The sequence below is a fragment of the Dasypus novemcinctus genome, chromosome 4 (genome assembly GCF_030445035.2).
Source record: "Dasypus novemcinctus isolate mDasNov1 chromosome 4, mDasNov1.1.hap2, whole genome shotgun sequence".
Classification (NCBI taxonomy): Eukaryota; Metazoa; Chordata; class Mammalia; order Cingulata; family Dasypodidae; genus Dasypus; species Dasypus novemcinctus.
The window spans coordinates 74,989,630-75,011,527 of NC_080676.1; the positions used below are offsets into that span (position 1 = coordinate 74,989,630).

Here is a 21,898-nt window from a genome sequence, read left to right on the forward strand (position 1 = left end):
ATTTCTCCCTCAAATCTGTCAGTATTTGCTTCATATGTTTTTGGACTTTACCTTAGGTGCATATGTATTTATAAATATTTTGTCTTCTTGTGGAATTGACCTGTTTATTATTCTTGTCCCTGATAACTGTTTTTGACTTAAAGTCTATTTTATCTGATAGTAATATAGCTATTCCAGCTCTCTCTACATTACTATTTGCATGGCATACTTACCCCATCCTTTCACTTTCAACATACTTCTGCATTTGAATTTAAGGTGATTCTCTTGTAAACAGCATATAATTGGGTCATGCTTTTGTATCCATTATGCTAACCTCTGCCTTTTGATGGGAGAGTTTCATCTATTTATAGTTAAAGTAATTTCTGATGGTACAGGACTTTCCTCTGCCATTAGCTATTTGGTCTTTGTTGTGTTTTATACTCTTTTTGTCCCTCAATTCTTCCATTAACGACTTCTTTCATATTTATTTTATTTTTTTATAGTATATAATTTGAGTCCCTTCTCATTTCTTTCTGTATACATTTTTTAGATATTTTCTTTGTTTTTAACTGTGGGGCTTAAATTTAACATCCTAAATCAATAACAATCACATTTGATTTGATACCAACTTAACTTAAATAGCATGTACAAATGCTGTTTCTGTATACTCCTGTTTCCCCACTTTTTGGTTGTACTTGTTATAAAGTATATCTTTATACATTGTACATCCAAAGCCATAGAGTGATCACTACTTATTATGCATTTGCATTTTAGAACCTATAAGATGTAAAAAGTGGAGTTACATACAAAAAAATATGTACTATAGTACTGGTATTTATAATTACCCATATGGTTACTTTTATATGAGGTCTTTATTTCTTTATGCTCCTTCAGTCCACTCTAGTGTCCTTTCCTTTCAGTCTGAAGGACCCTTTAGCATTGTATTTGGGGCAGGTCTAGTGGTGATGAACTCACTGAGCTTAGGTTTATCTGGGAGTGTCTTAATATCACCCTCATTTTTTAAAATTAAAAAAAATTTTAAAGATACTTAGATTATACAAATGTCACATAAAAAATATAGGGGACTCCCATATGCCTCGCTCTCCACACCTCCCACATTTTCCCACATTGAGAACTTCCTTCATTAGTGAGGTACAAGTCATTGCAATGGATGAACACACTTTGGAGCATTGCCTCTAAGTGTGGATTAAAGTTTACATTGTAGTTTACACTCTCTCCCACACAATTCTGTAGGTTATGGCAAGATTTATAATGGCCTGTGTATTAGTCAGCCAAAGGGGTGCTGATGCAAAATACCAGAAATCTTTTCATATTTCACATTGCTTTTCTCTTGTAGTTTTTAATTCTCTCTTCTTGTCCTTGACTACAATGTATCCAAGCAATGTGTCTCTTCAAGTTTATCCTGTTTGGAATTCCTTGTGCTTCTTGAATGTAAAAATTCATGTCTTTTGTTAAATTTGGGAAGTTTTCTGCAATTATTTCTTTGATTATTCCTTCTCCCCTTTTCTCTCTTTCTTCTCCTTTGGGACTCTCATATATTGGTACATTTGATGGTGTCCCTTAGGGTTGGTTCACTTTTTTTCATGCTTTTTTTGTTTCTACTCCTCAGCCTGAATCATGTTAATTGTCTTGTCTTTGAGGTCACTGGTTCTTTCTTTTGCCCGCTCCAAATTTGCTGTTGAAACACACTAGGAAATTTTTCATTTCAGTAACTGTGGTCTTCAACACTGGTATCTGTTGTTTTCCTCTTCAAAATTCCTATATCTTTATTGAGATTCTCATATCATTCATTCATTGTTTTCCTTATATCCTTTAGTTCTTTCTCTGTGTTTTTCTTTATCTCCTTGAGCATATGGAAGAAAATTTTTAAAAAGTCTTTGATCAGTATTCCAAAGTCTAGCCTCCTTCATTGATGGTTTCTGGATTTTTATCTTGTTCCTTTGAATGGGTTATCATGTCATGTTTCTTTGTCTTGTAACCTTTTTGTTGTGTTGCACACTATACATTTTAATATTTTAAAATGTTACTGGAATTTAATCTCTGAATTGCCTGTTCCTTAAATTGGTGTTCAGCCAGTGATATGACAGAGAGTTCCTTGAATGCCAGTAGCTAACAAAAACAAATAAACAAACAAACACACACACACACAAACATTTACACAGTCTTTACATGTTTTCTCTGCATTGGCTGGTGCACTCCTTCAGAATTTAGGCCTCATATTAAAAAGATCAGCCTAGTGAATGTAAAGTGCAGTGTCCTCTCCCTCTTTTCTGAGCCTGCATCTTGTCCTGGGCTTGTTCTTTCTTGTGCCCTGAGGAATTCTCCTCTTTACGGTAATTCCAAGGCCCTCTCTGCTCCCTAGGTAGTAGATTTTCTCCCCTCCCAGGCTCACTCTATTTTGTGACTTATATCGGACAATTCTTTGCCCCAGGCCACTTTGACTTGTTCCTTATACTGCTTTAGGTGACTGAAAGCTGCTTTTGCCTGCAGGGCAAATTATCAGAGTGAGCCAGAGATCAGTCTCCTGGTTCAGTTTCTCAGGCTGCCGTTCCATAAGTTGGTACCAACCTACATGAGCCCATTATGTGCACAGCCGTTACTCTGCTCCCTCCAGAACGGCCCAGGGACCCGCAGTGGGAGTGCAGGCTGGCACCACACTGTGCCAGGGAGGGGAAGGGGAAGGGGCTAGCAAGGGCACCAGAAGCTGCTGCTTTTTTTTTAAGCTGCGTTTTCTTATTTGTCACTCACCCAGTTACTGCAACCCATTAACTGGATTTTTTTTTCCGGATTTTGAGGAAGATGGTTCTGCCAGGTTTTGCTAGTTGTTCAAAGATTCTGTATTTGTTCTCTAATAAATCTATTTTTCCTCCTGAATTCTTCTTTATTTTGGTGGGTTATGTGTGTATGTTTTTTAATGGTAAGAGCACTATTTAAATTTTTTAAATTATTTTTATCAAAATAAAAAGCATATAATTTAAAAAGCCAAATTATATTAAAAATCACAATAAAAAAATAGTAGTTTGCACTCTTCCATACTCTCCCTTTTTACCCTTCTCTTACTCCTAGTCCCCCTCCCAGAAGAGTCTACTTTCAACCAAAAAGTTACTTCTGTTATTAATCTTCATATTCTGAAATAATATAAAGTATTGCTCCTTCTCAATTTCAGACATCATCTTTTGACTTCCTGTTATGGTAAATGAAGATTTAGCTCTTTCATGCCACTGTCTCCCTCTTCCTTTCATCCAATCCCATCGGTATTCTTACATCACATTTGTTAAGTAACTTAGTAGCTATTATTCATATTAGCATGATGAAATAAAATACTGCTTAACCCTGAGCCATATATTATAGTATGATTACATTTCTTTTTCATACAACTTCTTCTGTTTCCTGGAGTTAATGATTGCTTTGGTCTTTTTATTTTGCTTGGTTTTCTGCCATCATTTTTCTCTCAATACTCTTGTAGATAATGTTAAATGCCTCCCAATGTTATTCTCCAAATGCTCAAATGCTTCAGAAATCTATCAGATCCATTTTATCTTTTTTCCCTTGGTCTTATGGCGCCTATTATCCTGTTACAATGTAGACTGTGAGTTCTCTAGGCCTTTTGCAAAGCTGTTGTCTTAGGATTCTTCTCTTTACCACATTTCTGTGTTAGTTTCAGGAGCAAGAGATTTTTGGATGCAGTAGTATAGTGGAATTTTGTCCGTCTTTTTTCCTGCCCAGCGTTGAATAACCTCCCTATGTCTGAAGAGTTTCCAATGTTGTATGTCTTGGTGGGAGGCAAGGCTAACCGCTCACACTCAAAATGGAAAAGGCCTGATAGTTTTCCAGCCTTCCCTGCAGCGAGAGTTGAGACATAAGATGAACCCTTCTCATACTTGGAGTTGGGAATTGGAATTCCAAGAAGTGGGGACTTTCAGGAACACTCTGGAAGCATGATGGTCACTGTAAAATGGCTACATTCCTGGCTCCGGCATTCCGTGCCCAGGGCTTTCAGGGTCAGGGGGGCAAACGACAGTCCCTAGACGGTGGTGTCCTCACTAGACCTGCTCTGACATACCATTTTGAGTGCTGCCCCTGGCTGCATAGCTTTGAACTTTATTCAAAGAATAGCCTTTATTCAAGAATAGCCCTCCCAGCTATTCTCAGAGCGCCCAATAGCCTTTAGATATATTCCTTAAAAATTAAATCAGCCAGAGGTAGATTCTGACTAATCTACATCTTTTTCTTTCTTTTTCGTTGCTTTGCTGAAGTACATGCTCCAGGTGCTTCCTAAAAACAGGTACTGGAGAGAATTTTTTTTTTTTTTTTGAGTGTTTGCATGTCTGGAAATCTTTGTTTCTAACCTCAAACTTGATTTATAGGTTGGTGGATTATAAAGCTCTAATTTACAAATAACTTCCCCAGTGATTTTGGAGGCATTGTTTCACTGTCTGCTCACTTTTAGTGTTGCTATTAAAAATATGATGCCACACTGGTCCCTCATCCTTAGATCTTTTGAATGATCTCTGATCCTGCTTTTTGCCCTCTGGAAATTTAGAGGATATTCTTTTTGCAACCATAATAACGGTCACTTAGTGGACCCTGGTATTCTGAAGAGACTCATATCCTTCAGTTCTGGGATGTTTGTGGTGGTGGGGGTGGTTGGACCTCAGCTGCAGAGAGCTGAGAAAAATAATACTCCTCACCTTATGACAGAATCATCATTGTTCATTCAGAAGATACGTAGTCGTGTTTATTTACTTCTTTTATTCCTAAAACTTATCAACAACTCTGGCTTGCCCCTAACAAGATCTGTTCTCATTTCTTTTGGGGTCCCTCTCCCCATCATCTTGATACTGTTTACTTTTAAATTCTGAATTGTTATAGACAGATGTTTCCTTTTCTTTATTCTTGGCTTTTGTTCTTAGACAACAGTACATTTTAAAATTCTATTTTATGTTTAAGTAAGTAAATTTGTTTTATTTAACTTTGGTAGGGTAGGGTTTGCACAAGTACCATTTGAACCAATTATCCTCTTACTGTCACCATCCCAGGCCATTTCTACAAACCCAGACGCAGCCAGGTCATATCAGCTTCAGACTCATCAGGGATTCCTCATCGTTTTCTCCCAGGTTCTTAACTTCATGCTTTCTCATTTTTTTTCTGTGATAATCTCCTACCCTGTTATATCTATTCTTTCTCCTATTGATCATTTATTTGTCTTTTTGTTCTCCTTTCTGGGATCTCCCACTTCTTCTGCTAATGTTTTTATTGGCTGTTGTATTAATCATGATTAGGTTTGGTTGGAAATAACAAAATCTCAAGATAATAGTGACTCAGTCTAGCTCATACAAAAAGAACCACAGTTAGCTGTCCAGGCTGCTATTGCAGGTTCCTTCTACTTTTTGAAATATTTTTAAAATTTTTAAATTTTTCCATCCTTTGACAATTGTTCCATGATCCAAGATGGTTTCTGGAGCCTTAACCATTATATCCACATCCCAGGTAGTAGAAAAAAGAAAGGGCAAAGGATGAATCTCTAAGCTGTGTCATTTTAGGAAACCTACCTAAAAGTCCCACACCACACTTTTTTTTATATTTCATTGCTTGGAACTTAAACACGTGATTACATCTAACTGCAAGGGAGACTGGGGAATGTTTCTTTTCTTTTCTTTTCTTTTTTTAAAGATTTATTTTTTATTTATTTCTCTTCCCTTCCCTGCACCCCTCCCCCCCAGTTGTCTGCTCTTCTGTCCATTTGTTGCGTGTTCTTCTGTGTCTGCTTGTATTCTTGTTAGCGGCATGGGGGATCTGTGTCTCTTTTTGTCGCGTCATCTTGCTGCATCAGCTCTCCGTGTATGTGGCGCCACTCCTGGGCAGGCTGCACTTTTTTCGTGCAGGGCAGCTCTCCTTATGGGGTGCACTCCTTGCGCATGGGGCTTCCCTACGGGGGGGACACCCCTGCATGGCATGGCACTCCTTGTGTGCATCAGTACTGCACATGGACCAGCTCACCACACAGGTCAGGAAGCCCTGGGTTTGAACCCTGGACCTCCCATGTAGTAGGCAGATACTCTATCTGTTGAGCCAAATCTGCTTCCCTGGGGAATGTTTCTTAAGTAGTCATATTGCTTCTTCACATAAAAGTATCATTTGTTTCCCCCTCCCCTAAAGAAAAAGGGGTTAATCAATATTGAGAAGGCAACTATCAGTCTTTGCGACAATTAAACTGTTTTCAGTTTCCAAGAGATCTCAGTTGTAACCCAATTTGTCCTTTTTCTGTTTTATAGAATAGCATTTCATCCTTGTTTTATGTGTACAATTACTTATCTTGTCTCTTTGGTAATATTACTTCTCCTTCCCTCTTTTAAGTCTTTTTCTGCTCCCTTCATTGTATCTCTTTTCTCTAGATTCTTTAATCTTTGGTTTGGTCTCTCTTTGTCTTTTATGTTGGGGACTTTCCTAAAATGTCTGTTGATCTTTTGATATCTTTTCATACTTGAAGTGAAGTACTACAAATCTGTTTAGAAGTCCTATGTGCATAGTCAGGGCTTGTTAATTGGGACACCTCATCATAGAATGATTAAGAAAAAAACTTAACCTTTTCATTGGCAGCCCCTCAACTGTCAATCTCTAGAAGTTTTACTCTGTGGCTGTTCAGTTCCCTCACAGAATCCTTGCCTGGGGGATATGCAGGTGCCTGTCTGCATTCTGGGAGCAGGGTGAGGGGAGTTTTGGAGTTCTACTGTTTAGGATAAAGACTTTCATTTAATTCCCCAGTTTCTAGTTCCATTTCCCTACTCTTTGACATGCCTGGCATCCCAGACCTGATTCTCTTTAGTTTGAATTCTTCAGAGGAAACCACAACCCCCTCATAGTAGAATGGGCAAGAGAAGTGGTTATTGCTTACTTGCATTGGTAGAGGAAAGGATCTTGGGGTACAACTGTTCCATATAAGACTTGGAACCAACCCCCTGCACGTTACCACTTCTGTGGGATCTGGTTCTTCTTGTTCCTGATCCTTGCTGGGGTCTCCCAGGTGAACCGAGCTGCTTCTCGTCCGTATCCCTTCTGTAGGCCCTAGAGTTATCCTACTTCGTTCTGCTTAGTCTGTTACCACTTCTCTCTCACTTTTCCATCTCCCAAGACTAGTTTTTTCTTTCCTCTCTCATTCTCTTTGTGTTTGTTGGTTTCTGCCTTTTTAATTCCTTTTCTGTCTTCTCTATGGGTTTTCAGGAGAGATGTGTGGAAGGTTTGCCATGTTTAATCCATGAAGTAGCCACTACCCAGTTGTCCAATCTTAAAAACGTCCTAGCCATTGTTGACTTCTCCCTCTCTCCCACCCCCTACCTCCTCTCCAGCCTGGCTCTCTTTACCTTGGTGCAGACCCTCATCATGTTCCCCCAGAGCCTTGGTAAGTTTCCAAACTAGTCTCCTGCTTCTGGACACTCCCATATCCCATTTCTGGCTTCACAGTACCTACTGAATGATCTTTCTAAAGTAAAACTTTGATAATGTCTCTTACTTAAAACCTCGGCTGGAATCTAATATCATCAATCTAAAGTCCAAGGGCCTTGGGGTGGTTGACAAAATTTGTCACAATCCTGCCCCAATCTGCCTTCCCAGCTGCTTTTCTCACTGCAACCCATGCACTATATATTCCATCTATACCCAGATCAGTGCCCCAAACACCATGTTTTTTTCTTCCTTTATGCTTTTGTGCATATGTTATTCTGTCTCCTTGAATTGCTTTACACACACACACACACATACACACACCCCTTCTCCATCCAGGACACTCCAATTTATCCTTTAAAATCCTCCTGATCTTTAAGATCCAGTTTCACCCTTTCTGAGAAGGATTCCGATTTCCTCCAGTGTGCAACCTAAGCATTTGGTTCACATTGTAGTATAAACAGTTGTCACACTGTGATAAAAATATTTGTTTATATATTTTTCTTCAGGGCTATTTATCTGTCTGCCTGCCTTAAGGAAAATAAATATTAATTTCACTCTGCTTCCTCTAGACTGTGAACTTCTTTTTGTCACAGGCCATCCCTGCTCACCTTTGTATCCATCATAATATCTCATACAGTACTTGCACATAGCGAATACCCACTAAAGGCTAGTTAAATTGATGAACAATTTTTTTTTAAAGATTTATTTTTATTTATTTCTCTCCCCTTCCCCCCTCCCCCACCCCAATTGTCTGTTCTGTGTGTCTGTTTGCTGCATGTTCTTTGTCTGCTTCTGTTGTTGTTAGCGGCACGGGAATCTGTGTTTCTTTTTGTTGTGTCATCTTGTTGTGTCAGCTCTCCGTGTGTGCGGCACCATTCCTGGGCAGGCTGCACTTTCTTTCGCTCTGGGCGACTCTCCTTATGGGGCGCACTCCTTGCGCTTGGGGCTCCCCTATGCGGGGACACCCCTGCGTGGCACGGCACTCCTTGCACTCATCAGCACTGCATGTGGGCCAGCTCCACACGGGTCAAGGAGGCCTGGGGTTTGAACCGCGTACCTCCCATATGGTAGACGGATGTCCTAACCACTGGGCCAAGTCCGCTTCCAAATTGATGAACAATTAAACAAATATGGGCTAAAAACTTGAAACATTGATTAGTAAAGTAGAATACGGAGTGTTAAACTATTATACAAACATAATTTGTGACAAATCAGATGCCATAAAATAATAAGGTCACATTCATAATATTGATTTAAATATTGTTGGGAGCAAATGGCTCTAGGTATAAAGGGGACTGTATTTTATATCTTACGTAGTCATAAATTTCTTATTTATTACAGCTATGCAAGAGAGAATATTTTGACTATTGAAAACATCGTCAAAAACGAAAAGCTTCTGATTAAATAGAAATAAAATACATTTGCACAACTTGGTGTCTCAGAAGGAAACAATTATTCTGAAAAATAACACTGATAAAAGCATCCCTTCCAATGCATACTATTTTTAAAAACAGAAAGGTCAAAATCCAGATTCTACTAAAAAGAGGTCAGAAGAGCAGAATAAGCAGTATACATATGAAAAATCAATTCCCAGACTTATTCATTGTCCATTCAGTAAACTAATTTTTATTGTTACGTGCTTACTGAGCATGTCCTATGTGCCTAGTCCTGGGATAGGCCCTTTACATAGATTATCTCATCTAATCTCAGACTTAGTCATTGTTCTTATTCCTTTGCAGATGGTAAAACTGAGGCTTAGAGAAATTTCATACTTGCTCAGCATATGAAACAGCCAGAATTTGAACCTAGCTCTGCCTGACTTTAGAATTTGCATTCCTAACCACTACACAAAGCGTATGCTGCTTGCTCTATCTATTTATATTATAAACTAGACCTTAAAATTAAAACACCTTTAAAGTATAATTGCAAATCTATTGACCTATTAAAAATTCAATAAAAATAGTAGGTCTGTGGGAATCAGGTACGTATACACAATTCTGGAGGCAATGTCATTTGATTTTTCATTGAATTTGGGGAGTTTTGGACTATTATTCCTTCAAATATTTTTTTCTGTTTCTTTCTTTCTCTCCTGTCCCTATGGGACTCCTATTACACATTTGTTGGTATACCTGACATTTTCACACAAGTCTCTGAGGCTCTGTTCTTTTTCTTCTACCTTTTTCCCTCTGTTCCTCAGACTGGATAATTTCTATTGATCTATATTCAAATTCACTGACTTTTTCTTCTGCCATCTCAAATCTTCTGTTAAGCCCATCTATAAAATTTTCATTTATATTAATGTACTTTTCTTTTTTTTTAAAGATTTATTTTTTATTTATTTCTCTCCCCTTCCTCCTTCCCCCTCCCCCCCCCCCTCAGTTGTCTGCTCTCTGTGTCCATTCGCTGTGTATTCTTCTGTGACCACTTCTATCCTTATCAGCGGCACTGGGAATCTGTGTTTCTTTTTGTTGTGTCAGCTCTCCATGTGTGTGGCGCCATTCTTGGGCAGGTGCACATTCTTTCACTCTGGGTGGCTCTCCTTCCGGAGCGCACTCCTTGCGTGTGGGGCTCCCCTATGTGGGGGACACCCCTGCTGGCACGGTACTCTTTGCAAGCATCAGCTCCACATGGGTCAGGAGGCCCTGGGTTTGAACCGCGGATCTCCTGTGTGGTAGATGGACGCCCTATCCATAGGAGCAAATCCGCTTCTGTTAATGTACTTTTCAATTCTAAAATTTTCATTGAAACTTTTTTATAGTTTTGGTTTCTCCATTGACATTACCTGTTTTACATTCATTGGCATTATATTTTCCTTTAATTCTTTGAACATATTTATAATAGCTGCCTTGAAGTCTTGTCTCTTAAATCCAAAACCTGGGCCTATTCAGAGTCTGTTTCTTTTTTTTTTTAATTAATTTTAATATATCTTGTGAGATAACAAGGTTAATTTTTTCCAGACTGGTATTCTATTGTTGCAGCACTATTGAAGTACCTTAGAATCATTGCCTTAAGCCAATTGATATACATGCTTCTGGATGCTCTGTTCTAGTCCATTGATATATATATATATGTTTATTATTATGCTTGTGTCACACTCTTTTGATTATTTTAATTTAATTGTAGTTCTTGAAAATCAATAATGTAAGTCCTCTAAATTTTTTCTTCAATTTGTTTTGGTGATTCTAGGTCATTTTTATTGGTTTTGAGAATAATTCTTAAAATTGCTTCCAATATATATTCTTTTTTTCTTCCTTTGGTTCAGAAACCCAGGTATTACATCCTGCTAAAAGTCTGCATTTCTCAGAAGCTTCCTTTGTAGATAAATATGGCTATGTGACAAAGTTCTGGCAAACCAGATGCAAGTATAAGTATTGTATAGGACTTAGAAGGAAGGTTTTTCAAGAATCTTTTGGCTTTCCTTTCCTTTTTTTTTTCCTCTTACCATTTTGTACTGTAGAAGTAGTAACTAGAGTTCTAGCAGATACTTTTAACCATGAGATGACTTTGAGGATTGAAGTCTGCATTGAAAACAGAAAAATAGCAGTTGGAAGACCTTGAATTGTTTTTCGATTTCCTTTATTTTTTTAATTGTTTTTTAAAAAATTTTTGTTGAAGTATATCATTCATACATGAACACACATAAACAACAAGTGTATAGTAAAGATTGTGAACTTACAAAATAAACATACATAACATCACACAGCGGTCTCATACATCACCCCTCCACCAACTCTTTGCATTGGTGTGAAACATTTGTTACAAACTATGCAAGAGCATTGTCAAAATATTCCTAGCAACTATATTCTTTATCTTACATTTGGTATATTTTTCCCCCAACCCATACTATTTTTTTAAATGTATTTTTGTTACAGATATTGTGAACTTGCAAAACAGTCATACAGATGTGTGGATTTCCCATACAACTCCACACCCTGATGGAATATTTGTTACAGATTATGAGATAGTATCATCAGACTATTACTACCAATCATGGTCCATAGCATGCATTTGGCATACTTTTTCCATACACCTCTATAATCAACATAGTATAGCTTACCATTAATGCAAGAATATTATAGTTAACCACAGTCAATAGGTCACACCAATTGTAGTTTTCCCATGTTTCTCCATATTCCCATCACCCTGCATTAGTGATGTACATCTTCTCTACTCACAGAAGGACTCTCTTGCATTTGTACCCTTAACCACAATTCTCAACCGTCTCTGGATTCACAGTGTTATTCAGTCCCTAGATTATTCTTTAGCTTACTTTCTACTGACATTTACTTCCCCAGACTACCTTTTTCAGTCAGAATTCCATTTATAAACCAGTTGTTACTCACTATATAGTGCTAGAGGTTCTAGCTAGAGCAATCAGGCAAGAAAAAGAAATAAAAGGCATCCAAATTGGAAAGGAAGAATGAAAACTTTCACTATTCACAGATGGTATGATTGCATATCTGGAAAATCCCAAAAAATCTACAACAAAGCTGCTAGAGCTAATAAATGATTTCAGTAGAGTATCAGGATACAAGATCAATATGCAGAAATCAGTGGTGTTTCTATACACTAATAATGCACAATCTGAGAAGGAAGTCAAGAAAAAAATTCCATTTACAATAGTAACTAAAAGAATCACATATTTAGGAACAAACTTAAGCAAGGATGCGTAGCACTTGTGTTCAGAAAACTGTAATGCATTGCTAAAAGAAATTTAAAAAGACCTAAATAATTGGAAGAACATTCCATGCTCAGTTTCTTTTGATTGCTTTTTTTCTTGAGTATGGGTCACAGTTCCCTATTTCTTTATATGTCTAATAATAACTCTAGATTTTTATTTATTTTTCTGAGCTTTTTGTTTTTGTTTTTGGTGTGTGTATTTGTTTTAGTGAATTGCCTGCATTTAAACGGCAAGATACATCTTCTCTGTGGGATATGGTTGCTGATGTCTCTGCTTAGTTTTGTTGTTGTTGTTGTTTTAAGACCTATTTTCTTAAAACTTGAAATAAAGTTTACATAACATAAAATTAACTATTTTAAAACGAACAAGTCAGTGGCATTAGGAACATTTTCAATATTGTGCAACCACCAAGTATTTCTATCTACTTATAAAACATTTTCATGATCCCCAAATAAACCCTGTAACCATTAAACAGTTATTCTCCATTCCTCTCTTCCCCGACCCCAGAAAACAATTTGTTTTCTGTCTAGATAGATTACCTATGCTGAATATTTCATATAAATGGAATCATAATATCTGATGTTCATACATGGCTTCTTTCTTTTTTTTATGATTTATTTTATTTATTTATCTCTCTCCATCCCCTCATTGTTTGCACTTGCTGTGTCTGTTCATCTTCTTTGTTTCTTTGGGAGGCATCAGGAACTGAACCCAGGACCTCCGACGTGGGAGGGAGGTGCCTAGTTACTTAAGCCAGCTCCATTCCCTGCTTTGTTATGTCTCTCATTATATTTTTCCTCTTGTGTCTTATGTTGTATCATCTTGTCACATCAGCTCGCCACGCCTGCCCATTGCACCAGTTCACTGTCCTTCTCATCCTCTTTAGGAGGCACTGGGGACCTCTGCTCCCTGCTTTGTTGTGCCTCTCATTATGTTTTTCTTCTTGTGCCTTTTGTTGCACTATCTTGTTGTGTCAGCTTGCCACACCTGCCTGCCATGCCAGATCATTGTCTTCTTTAGGAGGCATCAGGTACTGAACCACAGACTTCCCACATGGTAGGCGGGAGCCCAGTCACTTGAGACACATCCACTTTTCAGCTTCTTTCACTTAGTGTTTTCAAAGTTCATCCACCTTATAGTTGTATCAATACTTTGTTCCTTTTAATGGCTAAACAATAATCCATTGAAGGTATATAATATAATTTGTTTATCCATTCATCCATTGATGGACATTTGGGTTGCTTCCACTTTTGACTATTATAAATAATACTGCTATGAGCATATGTGTGCAAGTATATTTTTTAGTTCTAGTTTCAATTCTTTGGATCTAGGAATAGAAATGTTGGGTCATAGAATAATTCTATATTTAACTTTTTGAGGAACCACCAAACTTTTCCACAGTGCCTGCACCATTTTACATTCTTACCGGCAATGCCTGAGGGTCCCAATTTCCCACATCCTCACCAACACTTGTTATTTTTCCTTTTGTTAAAAAAACTTATAGTATTCCTAGTGGATGTGAAGTGGTATCTCATTGTGTTATGATTTGCAGTATCTTAATGACTAATGAGGATAAGTATCTTTTCATATGCTTGTTGGGATTTGTATGTATTCTTTGGAGAACTGTCAAGTCTTTTGCCTATGTTTTGATTGGGTTGTTTGGTTTTTTTGTCACTGTGTTGTAAAAGTTCCTCATATATTCTAGATACTAGATCTTATCAGATATATGATTTACAAATATTTTCTCCCATTCTCTAAGTTGTTTTTCACTTTCTTGATAATATCCTTTATACAATTTTTTTTAAATTTCAGCGAAGTCCAATTTATCTATTTGTTCTTTAGTTGCTTGTGCTTTTAATGTCATAAACTAAGAATCCATTGCCAAATCCAAGGTCATGAAGATTTACTCGTTTTCTTCAGAGAGTTTTATTGTTTAAGCTCCATTTTGAGTTAATTTTTGGATATAGTATGAGATGCGGTACAACTTCATTCTTTTGCATGTGGATATCCAGTTGTGTCAACATGAATTTTTGAAGAGACTATTCCTTCTTCCACTTCAGAGTCTTGGCACCATTGCCAAAAATCAGTTGATCATTATGTGTGGGTCATTATTTTTAAAATTGAATCAATGGTTTTGTTTCCATCATGATTAGAATGTTTAGATAATACCTGCATGGGTTTGTGAAGATATAACTTGTTAGCCATACCATAGATTTTTTTTTTCTTTTTTAACTTTTCATTTTGAAATAATTTTTTAAAAAAATACATGATATCTGAATTGATGCAGAAAAATGATTTGACAATATCTATTACCCCTTTCTGATAAAAACAAAACAAAACTTAGAACTCTAGGAACAGAAGGAAACTTGTCTCAAATATGACAAAAGGCATATAGAAAAACCCACAGTTAACATGATACTCAGTGGCAAAAGACAGAAAGCTTTTGGTAAAAAGAAAAGGATGCCCTCTGTCACCACTGTTACATCTGGACATATAGTGCAAGGGGAAGGGCGTTCTGGGAAGAGGAGATGGCACATTCAAGGCAGTTTGGCTGAAGCAGAAAGTTGGCATCAGAGAATAGAGAAACGTCTAATTAGAGAGCTGTCAACCATATTTCCTGAACAATGAACTATGAAGGTTGAAAACACCTGAAGGTTTAGTATTGAAGTCAGGTAAAAACATAGAGCAAAGTTAATCCAGCATGTCATTTTTTACAATTACTATTAATTTGTGTCATGGTGATTAGGCTAAATTGTTAAAACTATCTATATGCATTTTCATTGGATAAATTGAGTAATTCTGGAATCAGCTATAAACTGGGAAGGGGAGCTGAATAAAGCATGGCCTGGCTCTGAGGAGATCTGAGATGCCTGAGATCCTTGAAGGATGAGGCATAGAGGATGTATGGAGGAGGGACCATACATTTATTTATTTGCCAGAACTCTTTACCCCTGGGTGTCAGAGAAAGGCATCAGAAAGAGCTAGTCCTCCTTCTCTCTCTCCACCTATTTTCTCTATGTACCTGAAATGTGGGATGAGCTGGTTTGATCTTCAGAGCCAGAAAGTGGCAAAGCCCATCTCTGAGCAGAAAGGCCCAGCAGCCCCAGTGGTCATACCTGGGAACCAAGAACACCAGATGTCCAATCCCCAAATATATCTCTTCCATCTGGAAAAGAGGGGAGATCGGGACAGATCTGGACAGACGTGCCGTGGGTTTTAGAGGCACTTCTGTCTCCATTCTGTCCCTCCTTCCCTTTCTTTTTCAGATCCTTGACTGGAGGGAGGCCAAAAACATTCCTTTCTCCCCAGCTCCAAGAGCAAGTGCTAGGAGTTTTCTTTCAGGCTGAGATACAAAATGAAGGAAGAGAAGTTCACAAGTATTTGCTCTTAAAAAATAGAAGAGGGTTTGGTAACAAATTGGTAACCAAGGGTTTGGCCCATTTCTTCTTTAGATTTCTTCCTAAAGTCCAGGCTCCAGGAACAAGATGTCCAGAGGAGAGCAACTTCTTTCTACACGCATATGTGCAACCCATGGGTCTCCCTGTTGGGGGTGAGTAATTTCATTTCAGTTGTCCCTGAAACATACTTCAGATGCACATCCAGGTGGGGCCACGTGTGATCTGGGCGTGGGAGTAGAAGCATGGAAGCTTCATTAGTAGCTTGTATTGATTTAACTACCTGTTGTCTTAGAATTTAGATGAGATTGCGTATGACAAGATTATATATAAACACAAAGAATGGTTTATCATTTGTCATTGGCTAGAGAGCAAGCAGACAGGCAGAAGTGAAAATATCAGTTAAAAAGTGAGTGTGGAGAGGTGAAGGCAGCAGCCACGACATTTGGCTTGAGCCGTAAGGGGCTGGCAAAAGGGAAAGAGTAGCCCCGGGAGGATGTTGCACCATGGCCCAACCCTGCCTTTCCTGCCAGCCTTGCCCCCTCCCACTCCAGGTGGCTCCAGCCAGGAGACAACACCCAGTCCCCAAGGGCAGCCAGAAACCTGCATGCCTTGCTGCTCTCCCCCTTTACTGCTTTCGGTATCTAAAAGGCAGGTATTGTCTTCTTGCCCACAGTGTCCCCCCGTGCTTCCTCAGGCCCGTCTGCAGACTGACTACCCTGGCCCTGGGGCTCTGAGTACAGCTGCTGAGCCAGTCGCCTCCATCCTCAGCAGGAGAGGGGAGGACTGGGATACTCGGGGAATGCAGGCAGGGCTGGAGGCTCCAAGTCACAGGTCAGAAGCAGGGCTGGGGCAAAGGACAAGGGGACCAGGGCTCATTCCGTCTCTCGGGCTCCCTCACAGATGGATGGCCAGGGGCAAGCACAGGATGACGTTAGTCTCCCCACCTATGAAGCCGGGTCACCAACAGACAAGATAAGTGGCAGGGCTGCACCCATCCCTTCCTGCCCAGGCTGGAATGAACAAGGGGCCTGGGAGGGGACCTCCTTAGCTGAGCAGTTCCAAGGAGGTGACAGGGACCTTGCCCTTCTTATTGCCTCGCTCGCCAATGAGCCAGTCAGGGTCCATGCCAGGCAGGCTGCAGACAGCGATGCGCTCATCAGCCGGCAGGGCCATCACAGAGCACGCGGGCCTTTCCGGTCCTGCTGGCAGAGGGGGGCACCTCCTCCAAGCAGAGGGCGGGCTCCCCTGGAGGGGCCAGGCCAGCCACAGAGGGCAGCACAGGCGTGGTGGCTGCAGTGGTGGAGGGCAAGGTGCCGCGCAGGCGTGGGGAGGCGGGCTCTGCAGTGCCGGCGAAGGCGCCTGAAAACCTGCCCAGCTGTTTCTGTAAGTCCAGCATGTGATGATAGCATTGAGCACAGTAAGTGGCCTGAGCCTGGACGAACTCGTGGAGGCAGCGACGGAGGTTCATCCGAGTGCTACTGGCTCCCTCCAGCAGGAGACCTGCTTCAACCTGCCAGTCTAACTCTCTGGGCCACGCAGATCTCCTGTTTAGCCTTGTCTCCCTCATCACTCCAAAGCGTGGCTTTGGCTTCTGCAGCTGTGGCCTGACAAGATTATATTTAATGAACTACTTATTCTAATCAATAATTTACATTTAAAATAATTACGTCTGATCACCTCTGGGTTAGGTTATTTCTAGGTGCACCAAATTAGCATACTTGCATGCCAAGTTGCTTCTTGTAGGGAGGAGTAGGACAAGGAGCTAGGATAAAATATCATTGATAGTTTGGATTAAAGGATTGCTTTGGGAGAGAGTGTCTCCTCGCATGTCTTCTTAATTGAATTTTTAAAAACCTACGAGTGAACTTCAGTTACTTAGACTTTCACAGAGATCAGAGGTGGATGCAAGGAACCACTTTTTCTTATGGCCCTCGCCTTGTGGTTGGCCTGTCACTTGGAAAACCATTAGGGGCTTGTTTTCCCAATTCTGTTTCACAGGCGGTCGGGTCCCTTCTCATCGTGTTTGTGATCCAGTGGGTCTACACCCTGGCTAACATGGGTGTTGCTGCCATGGTGTATCTCTACATTGGCCGAACCAGTCCAGGACTCCACCTTGGTAAGCAGCAGCGCCATCTTGCTACCATCTTCCTCTTCTCTTTTAGCATTCATTGGGAAAAAAACCCACAAAACCATTTTGAGCACCTATTAAGTGCCAACACGGACTCAGATGGGAATCCCATTTTCAAGCAGCTTATAGTCTAGGAGGAGAAGGATGTCATACATATAAAGGACTGTGATCCAAGATAGTGAGAGACATATGCTATGATAAAGATATATGTAAAAAGCTTTGGAATTTCAGAGTGAGAAATTGATTTCACCTAAGAGAAGTAGGGGAGGTTTGAGGGAGGGGTTCATTTGGTCATTCATCCAACAATTATTTATTGAGAGTCTACTACATGCCAAGTACTACTCCAGGTGCTGGGGTTATAACAGTGAGAACTACAGAATCCCTGCCCTCATGGCACTTACCTTCTTGGTTGGGGGGAGACTGATAAAAAAATAAATACCTATTGACATGTGAAGAATGCTGGCTTTGGATATGTGGAAACGGGGTGGGAGAAGGCCTTCTAGGTGGGAGGAACTGCACATAGAAAGGCACTGATGTGGAGAAGTATAGGTTCTGAGTGGCATGAAGAAATTAGTAATTATAGGCCTAGATCAGTTAACTCATAAGCTCAGGACAACAAGAAGGCTGTTGGCAACAGCTTAAGGTGGGTGTCAGGGACCCAGAAAGCCACAGCAGTGAAGCTGGGGCAAGCCACAGTGGAAAGATGTGTGTAATATCAAGCGGTCATATGTGCAGAGGAATACAGACGCTATAAATAACATCAGTAGATAAGAGTTGTGCGTAAGGGAGAGGGTTGAGACCAAGATCAACCAGGGCAGACTGGGCAGCAGAAGTTAGGAGCATAAGGAAGTTAAGCAACGTCAGTCTATTCATTTATTTGTGCAAATTCAACCTATTATATGTCTGACCCTGAGCTAAAAAATGGGAATAATGAAGAATAGCTCATGGTTCCTAACTAAATTACTGTGTCCTAGAGAGAGCCAGACAGAAGTAAATATTACCTATTCTGGCTAACAAAGCTTAAAAACAAGACCTGAAAGGATTAAACTGTTTCCAAGTAACTTAACCACCTTGCAGAACAAAGCTCAAAAATATTTATATGGATACAAACGTATTTAGCATTCAACAAGGTAAAATTCACATTCTCTGGCATCCAACCAAAAATTACCAGGCAATCAAACAGAGAAAAACCCAAAATGGGAAGAAAAATCAATTGAAATCCAGAAATTATGCAAATGATAGAAATAATAGACAAGGAAATTATAACTCTATCCAATATGTTCAAAAAGCTAGAGGAAAGAAAGATTAAACATTTTAAATAGAGATGTGGAAAATTTAAGAAGACCCCAATCAAATTTCTAGAGATGAAAATACAATGAGTGGAATTAAGAGCAGATCCAAAATGAAAACAAAGGAAAGACTGAATAAATAGAGCACAAGTGAACTATGGGCAACTTCAAGACACCTAATATATATGTAACTGGTAGACAAATTTTCAAATTTGATGACAACTATAAATTTGCATGTCCAAGAAGCTCAATGAACTTCAAGCACAAGAAACATGAAGAAAACTATAAGGCGCATCAAAACAAAACAGCTTAAAAACAGTGGTAAAGATGGGAAACAGATTTGGCTCAATTGATAGAGCATCCGTCTACCACAGGGGAGGTCCAAGGTTCAAGCCCCGGGCCTCCTGACCCGTGTGGAGCTGGCCCACGCGCAGTCCTGAGGCGCGCAAGGAGTGCTGTGCCATGCAGGGGTGTCCCCCACGTAGGGGGAGCCCCCCACACAAGGAGTGCACCTCTCAAGGAGAGTTGCCCAGCGCGAAAAAAGCACGGCCTGTCCAGGAGTGGCGCTGCACACACAGGGAGCTGATGAAGCAAGGTGACACAACAAAAAGAGACACAGATTCCTGATGCTGCTGACAAGAATATAAGTGGACACAGAAGAACACATAGCAAATGGACACAGAGCAGACAAGGGGAGGGGGAAGGAAGGGGAGAGAAATAAAAATAAATAAATAAATCTTTTTTAAAAAGCAGTGGTAAAAAAAAAATCTTAAAAGCAAGAAGAGAAAAAAGAGATACATACAGACAAACAAAATAAGGATGAGACACCATAGTTAAAGTATTGAATAAGAAAAAAAACTGTCTACCTATATTACTTTACCCAGTGTTACCTTTTAAAAACAAAGGGGGCCCTGGGGGTATACAGGAACATCTTATGTTTTTTAATGTAACATTTTTTGAGATGTATATATCTTCAAAAAAAATACAATTTACAAAAATGAAAAAAAATAATAAAAAAATAAAAACAAAGGGAGGGAAGTGGTTGTGGCTCAACTGATAGAGCATCCACCTACCATATAGGAGGTCCAGGGTTCGAACCCAGGGCTTCCTGGCTCTTCTGGTGAGCTGGCCCATGCGCGGTTCTGCCACACGCAAGGAATGCCCTGCCACGCAGGGCTGTCCCCCACGGAGGGGAGCCCCACACACAAGGAGTGCCCCGCAAGGAGAGGTGCCCCACGTGAAAAAAGTGCAGCCTGCCCAGGACCCAGGAGTGGCGCCGCACACACGGAGAGCTGACACAGCAAAATGACGCAACAAAAAGAGACACAGATTCCCAGTGCTGCCAAGAATGCAAGTGGACACAGAAGAACACACAACAAATGGACACAAGAGAGCAGACACCAGGTGTGGGGGGTGGGGATGGGGAGAGAAATAAATAAGATAAATCTTTAAAAAAAAACAAAGGGAAAATAAGGATTTTCAGACATACAAAAGCTGGAAGAATTCATCAATAACCCTAAAAGAAATATTAAAGGAGGTCCTTCAAGCAGAAGGAAAATGATTCTAGTTGGAAATCTGGATCTACATAAAAGAATGAAAATCTCTGGAAATGTTAACTACATGGGTAAATATAAATATTTTTTCTGTTTATTTAAATCCCCTTAAAAATAATAGACTAAAGGAAAAAATATTAACAACTTATTGTGAAGTTTATAAGCATGGAGAATTAAATGTATGACATTAATAGTACACAGGCCATAAGGTATGAAATGGAAGTATACCATTGTAAGTTTCTTATGCTATATATGAAGTAATATAATATCACTTGATATATAAATCTTAAAGCATACACTAAAATATCACAACAAAGAATTATAGCTAATAATCCAATACAGGAGCTAAAATTCATTATTAAAATGCTTAAATCATAATAAGGCAGAAAAAGAGAATAAAGGACACATGGAACAAATAAAGAACAAATACCAAGATGGTTGCTATAAACTCATGTCAATAATCACATTAAAAGTAAACAGTCTAAACACCCTATGTTAGGGTTCTCCAGAGAGAAACACAACCAACAGGAGGTGTGGGTGTGTGTGTAAATTTTAAGATATTTACTATAGGAATTGGTTCATGGGGATTGACAAGTACAAATTCCTTAGGGCAGGCTGCAAGTTGGAAATTCTGATGAAGGTGAGGTTAAATTTTCCAGGAGAAACTGGCTGGCTGAAGTAAAGGGAGGAATTCTTCTTTTTGGCTTCTAAAATTCTCAGTTCTGGCTTTAAGATTTCCAACTAATTGAATGAGGAGATTCCCGTCACTGCTGAGGGCAATTTTCTTTGTTGATTATACATGCAATTAGCCACAGTAGCAATCAACTGACTATAGATGCTAATCCATCTATGAAATACCCTCACAGTAACAATCAGGCTATTGCTTGCTTGACCAAATGACTGGACACATAACCTAGCCAAACTGACACATGAAATTAACCATGACACACACCCTTTACATTGAAAAGCAGATTGTCAGCTTGAATAAAAAAGCACAATTGAACCATATGCTACCTACAAGAAACCTACTTTAACTATAAAGAGACAAATAGGTTAAAAGGAAAAGTATGGAAAATATATACCATACTAGCAGTAATCACAAGAAAACTGGGATGGTTATATTAACTTCAAAGTAGATCAAAGAGCACATAATAATTGCCAGGCATAATGTGGGTTGTTTCATAAAGATAAAGGGAAAATCCATGAAGAGGGCATAATAAATATAAACATTTATGCACCTAAAAACAGAGCTGTGAAGCAAAACCTGAAAGAACTGCAATAAGAAATATAAAATTCACAATTATTGTCAGAAATTTCAACACCACTTTCTTTATTGTAGAATAATAAAGATTGAAACAGGAAGGCTATTGAAGACTTGAATAACATTGTCAATAAACTTGACCTAA

The 21,898-nt window shown here is 39.3% G+C and overlaps 1 protein-coding gene across 1 annotated transcript in view; it reads left to right on the forward strand.

Moving 5' to 3' along the window:
• The window catches only part of SLC12A8 (solute carrier family 12 member 8), a 201,031-nt gene that overhangs the window by 153,913 nt on the left and 25,220 nt on the right, over window positions 1-21,898 (forward strand). The window contains exons 11-12 of the mRNA XM_004465818.4: window positions 15,577-15,674; window positions 17,521-17,638. Of these exons, the coding sequence (XP_004465875.1) occupies window positions 15,577-15,674; window positions 17,521-17,638 (216 nt within the window). The remainder of the gene's footprint in view (window positions 1-15,576; window positions 15,675-17,520; window positions 17,639-21,898) is intronic.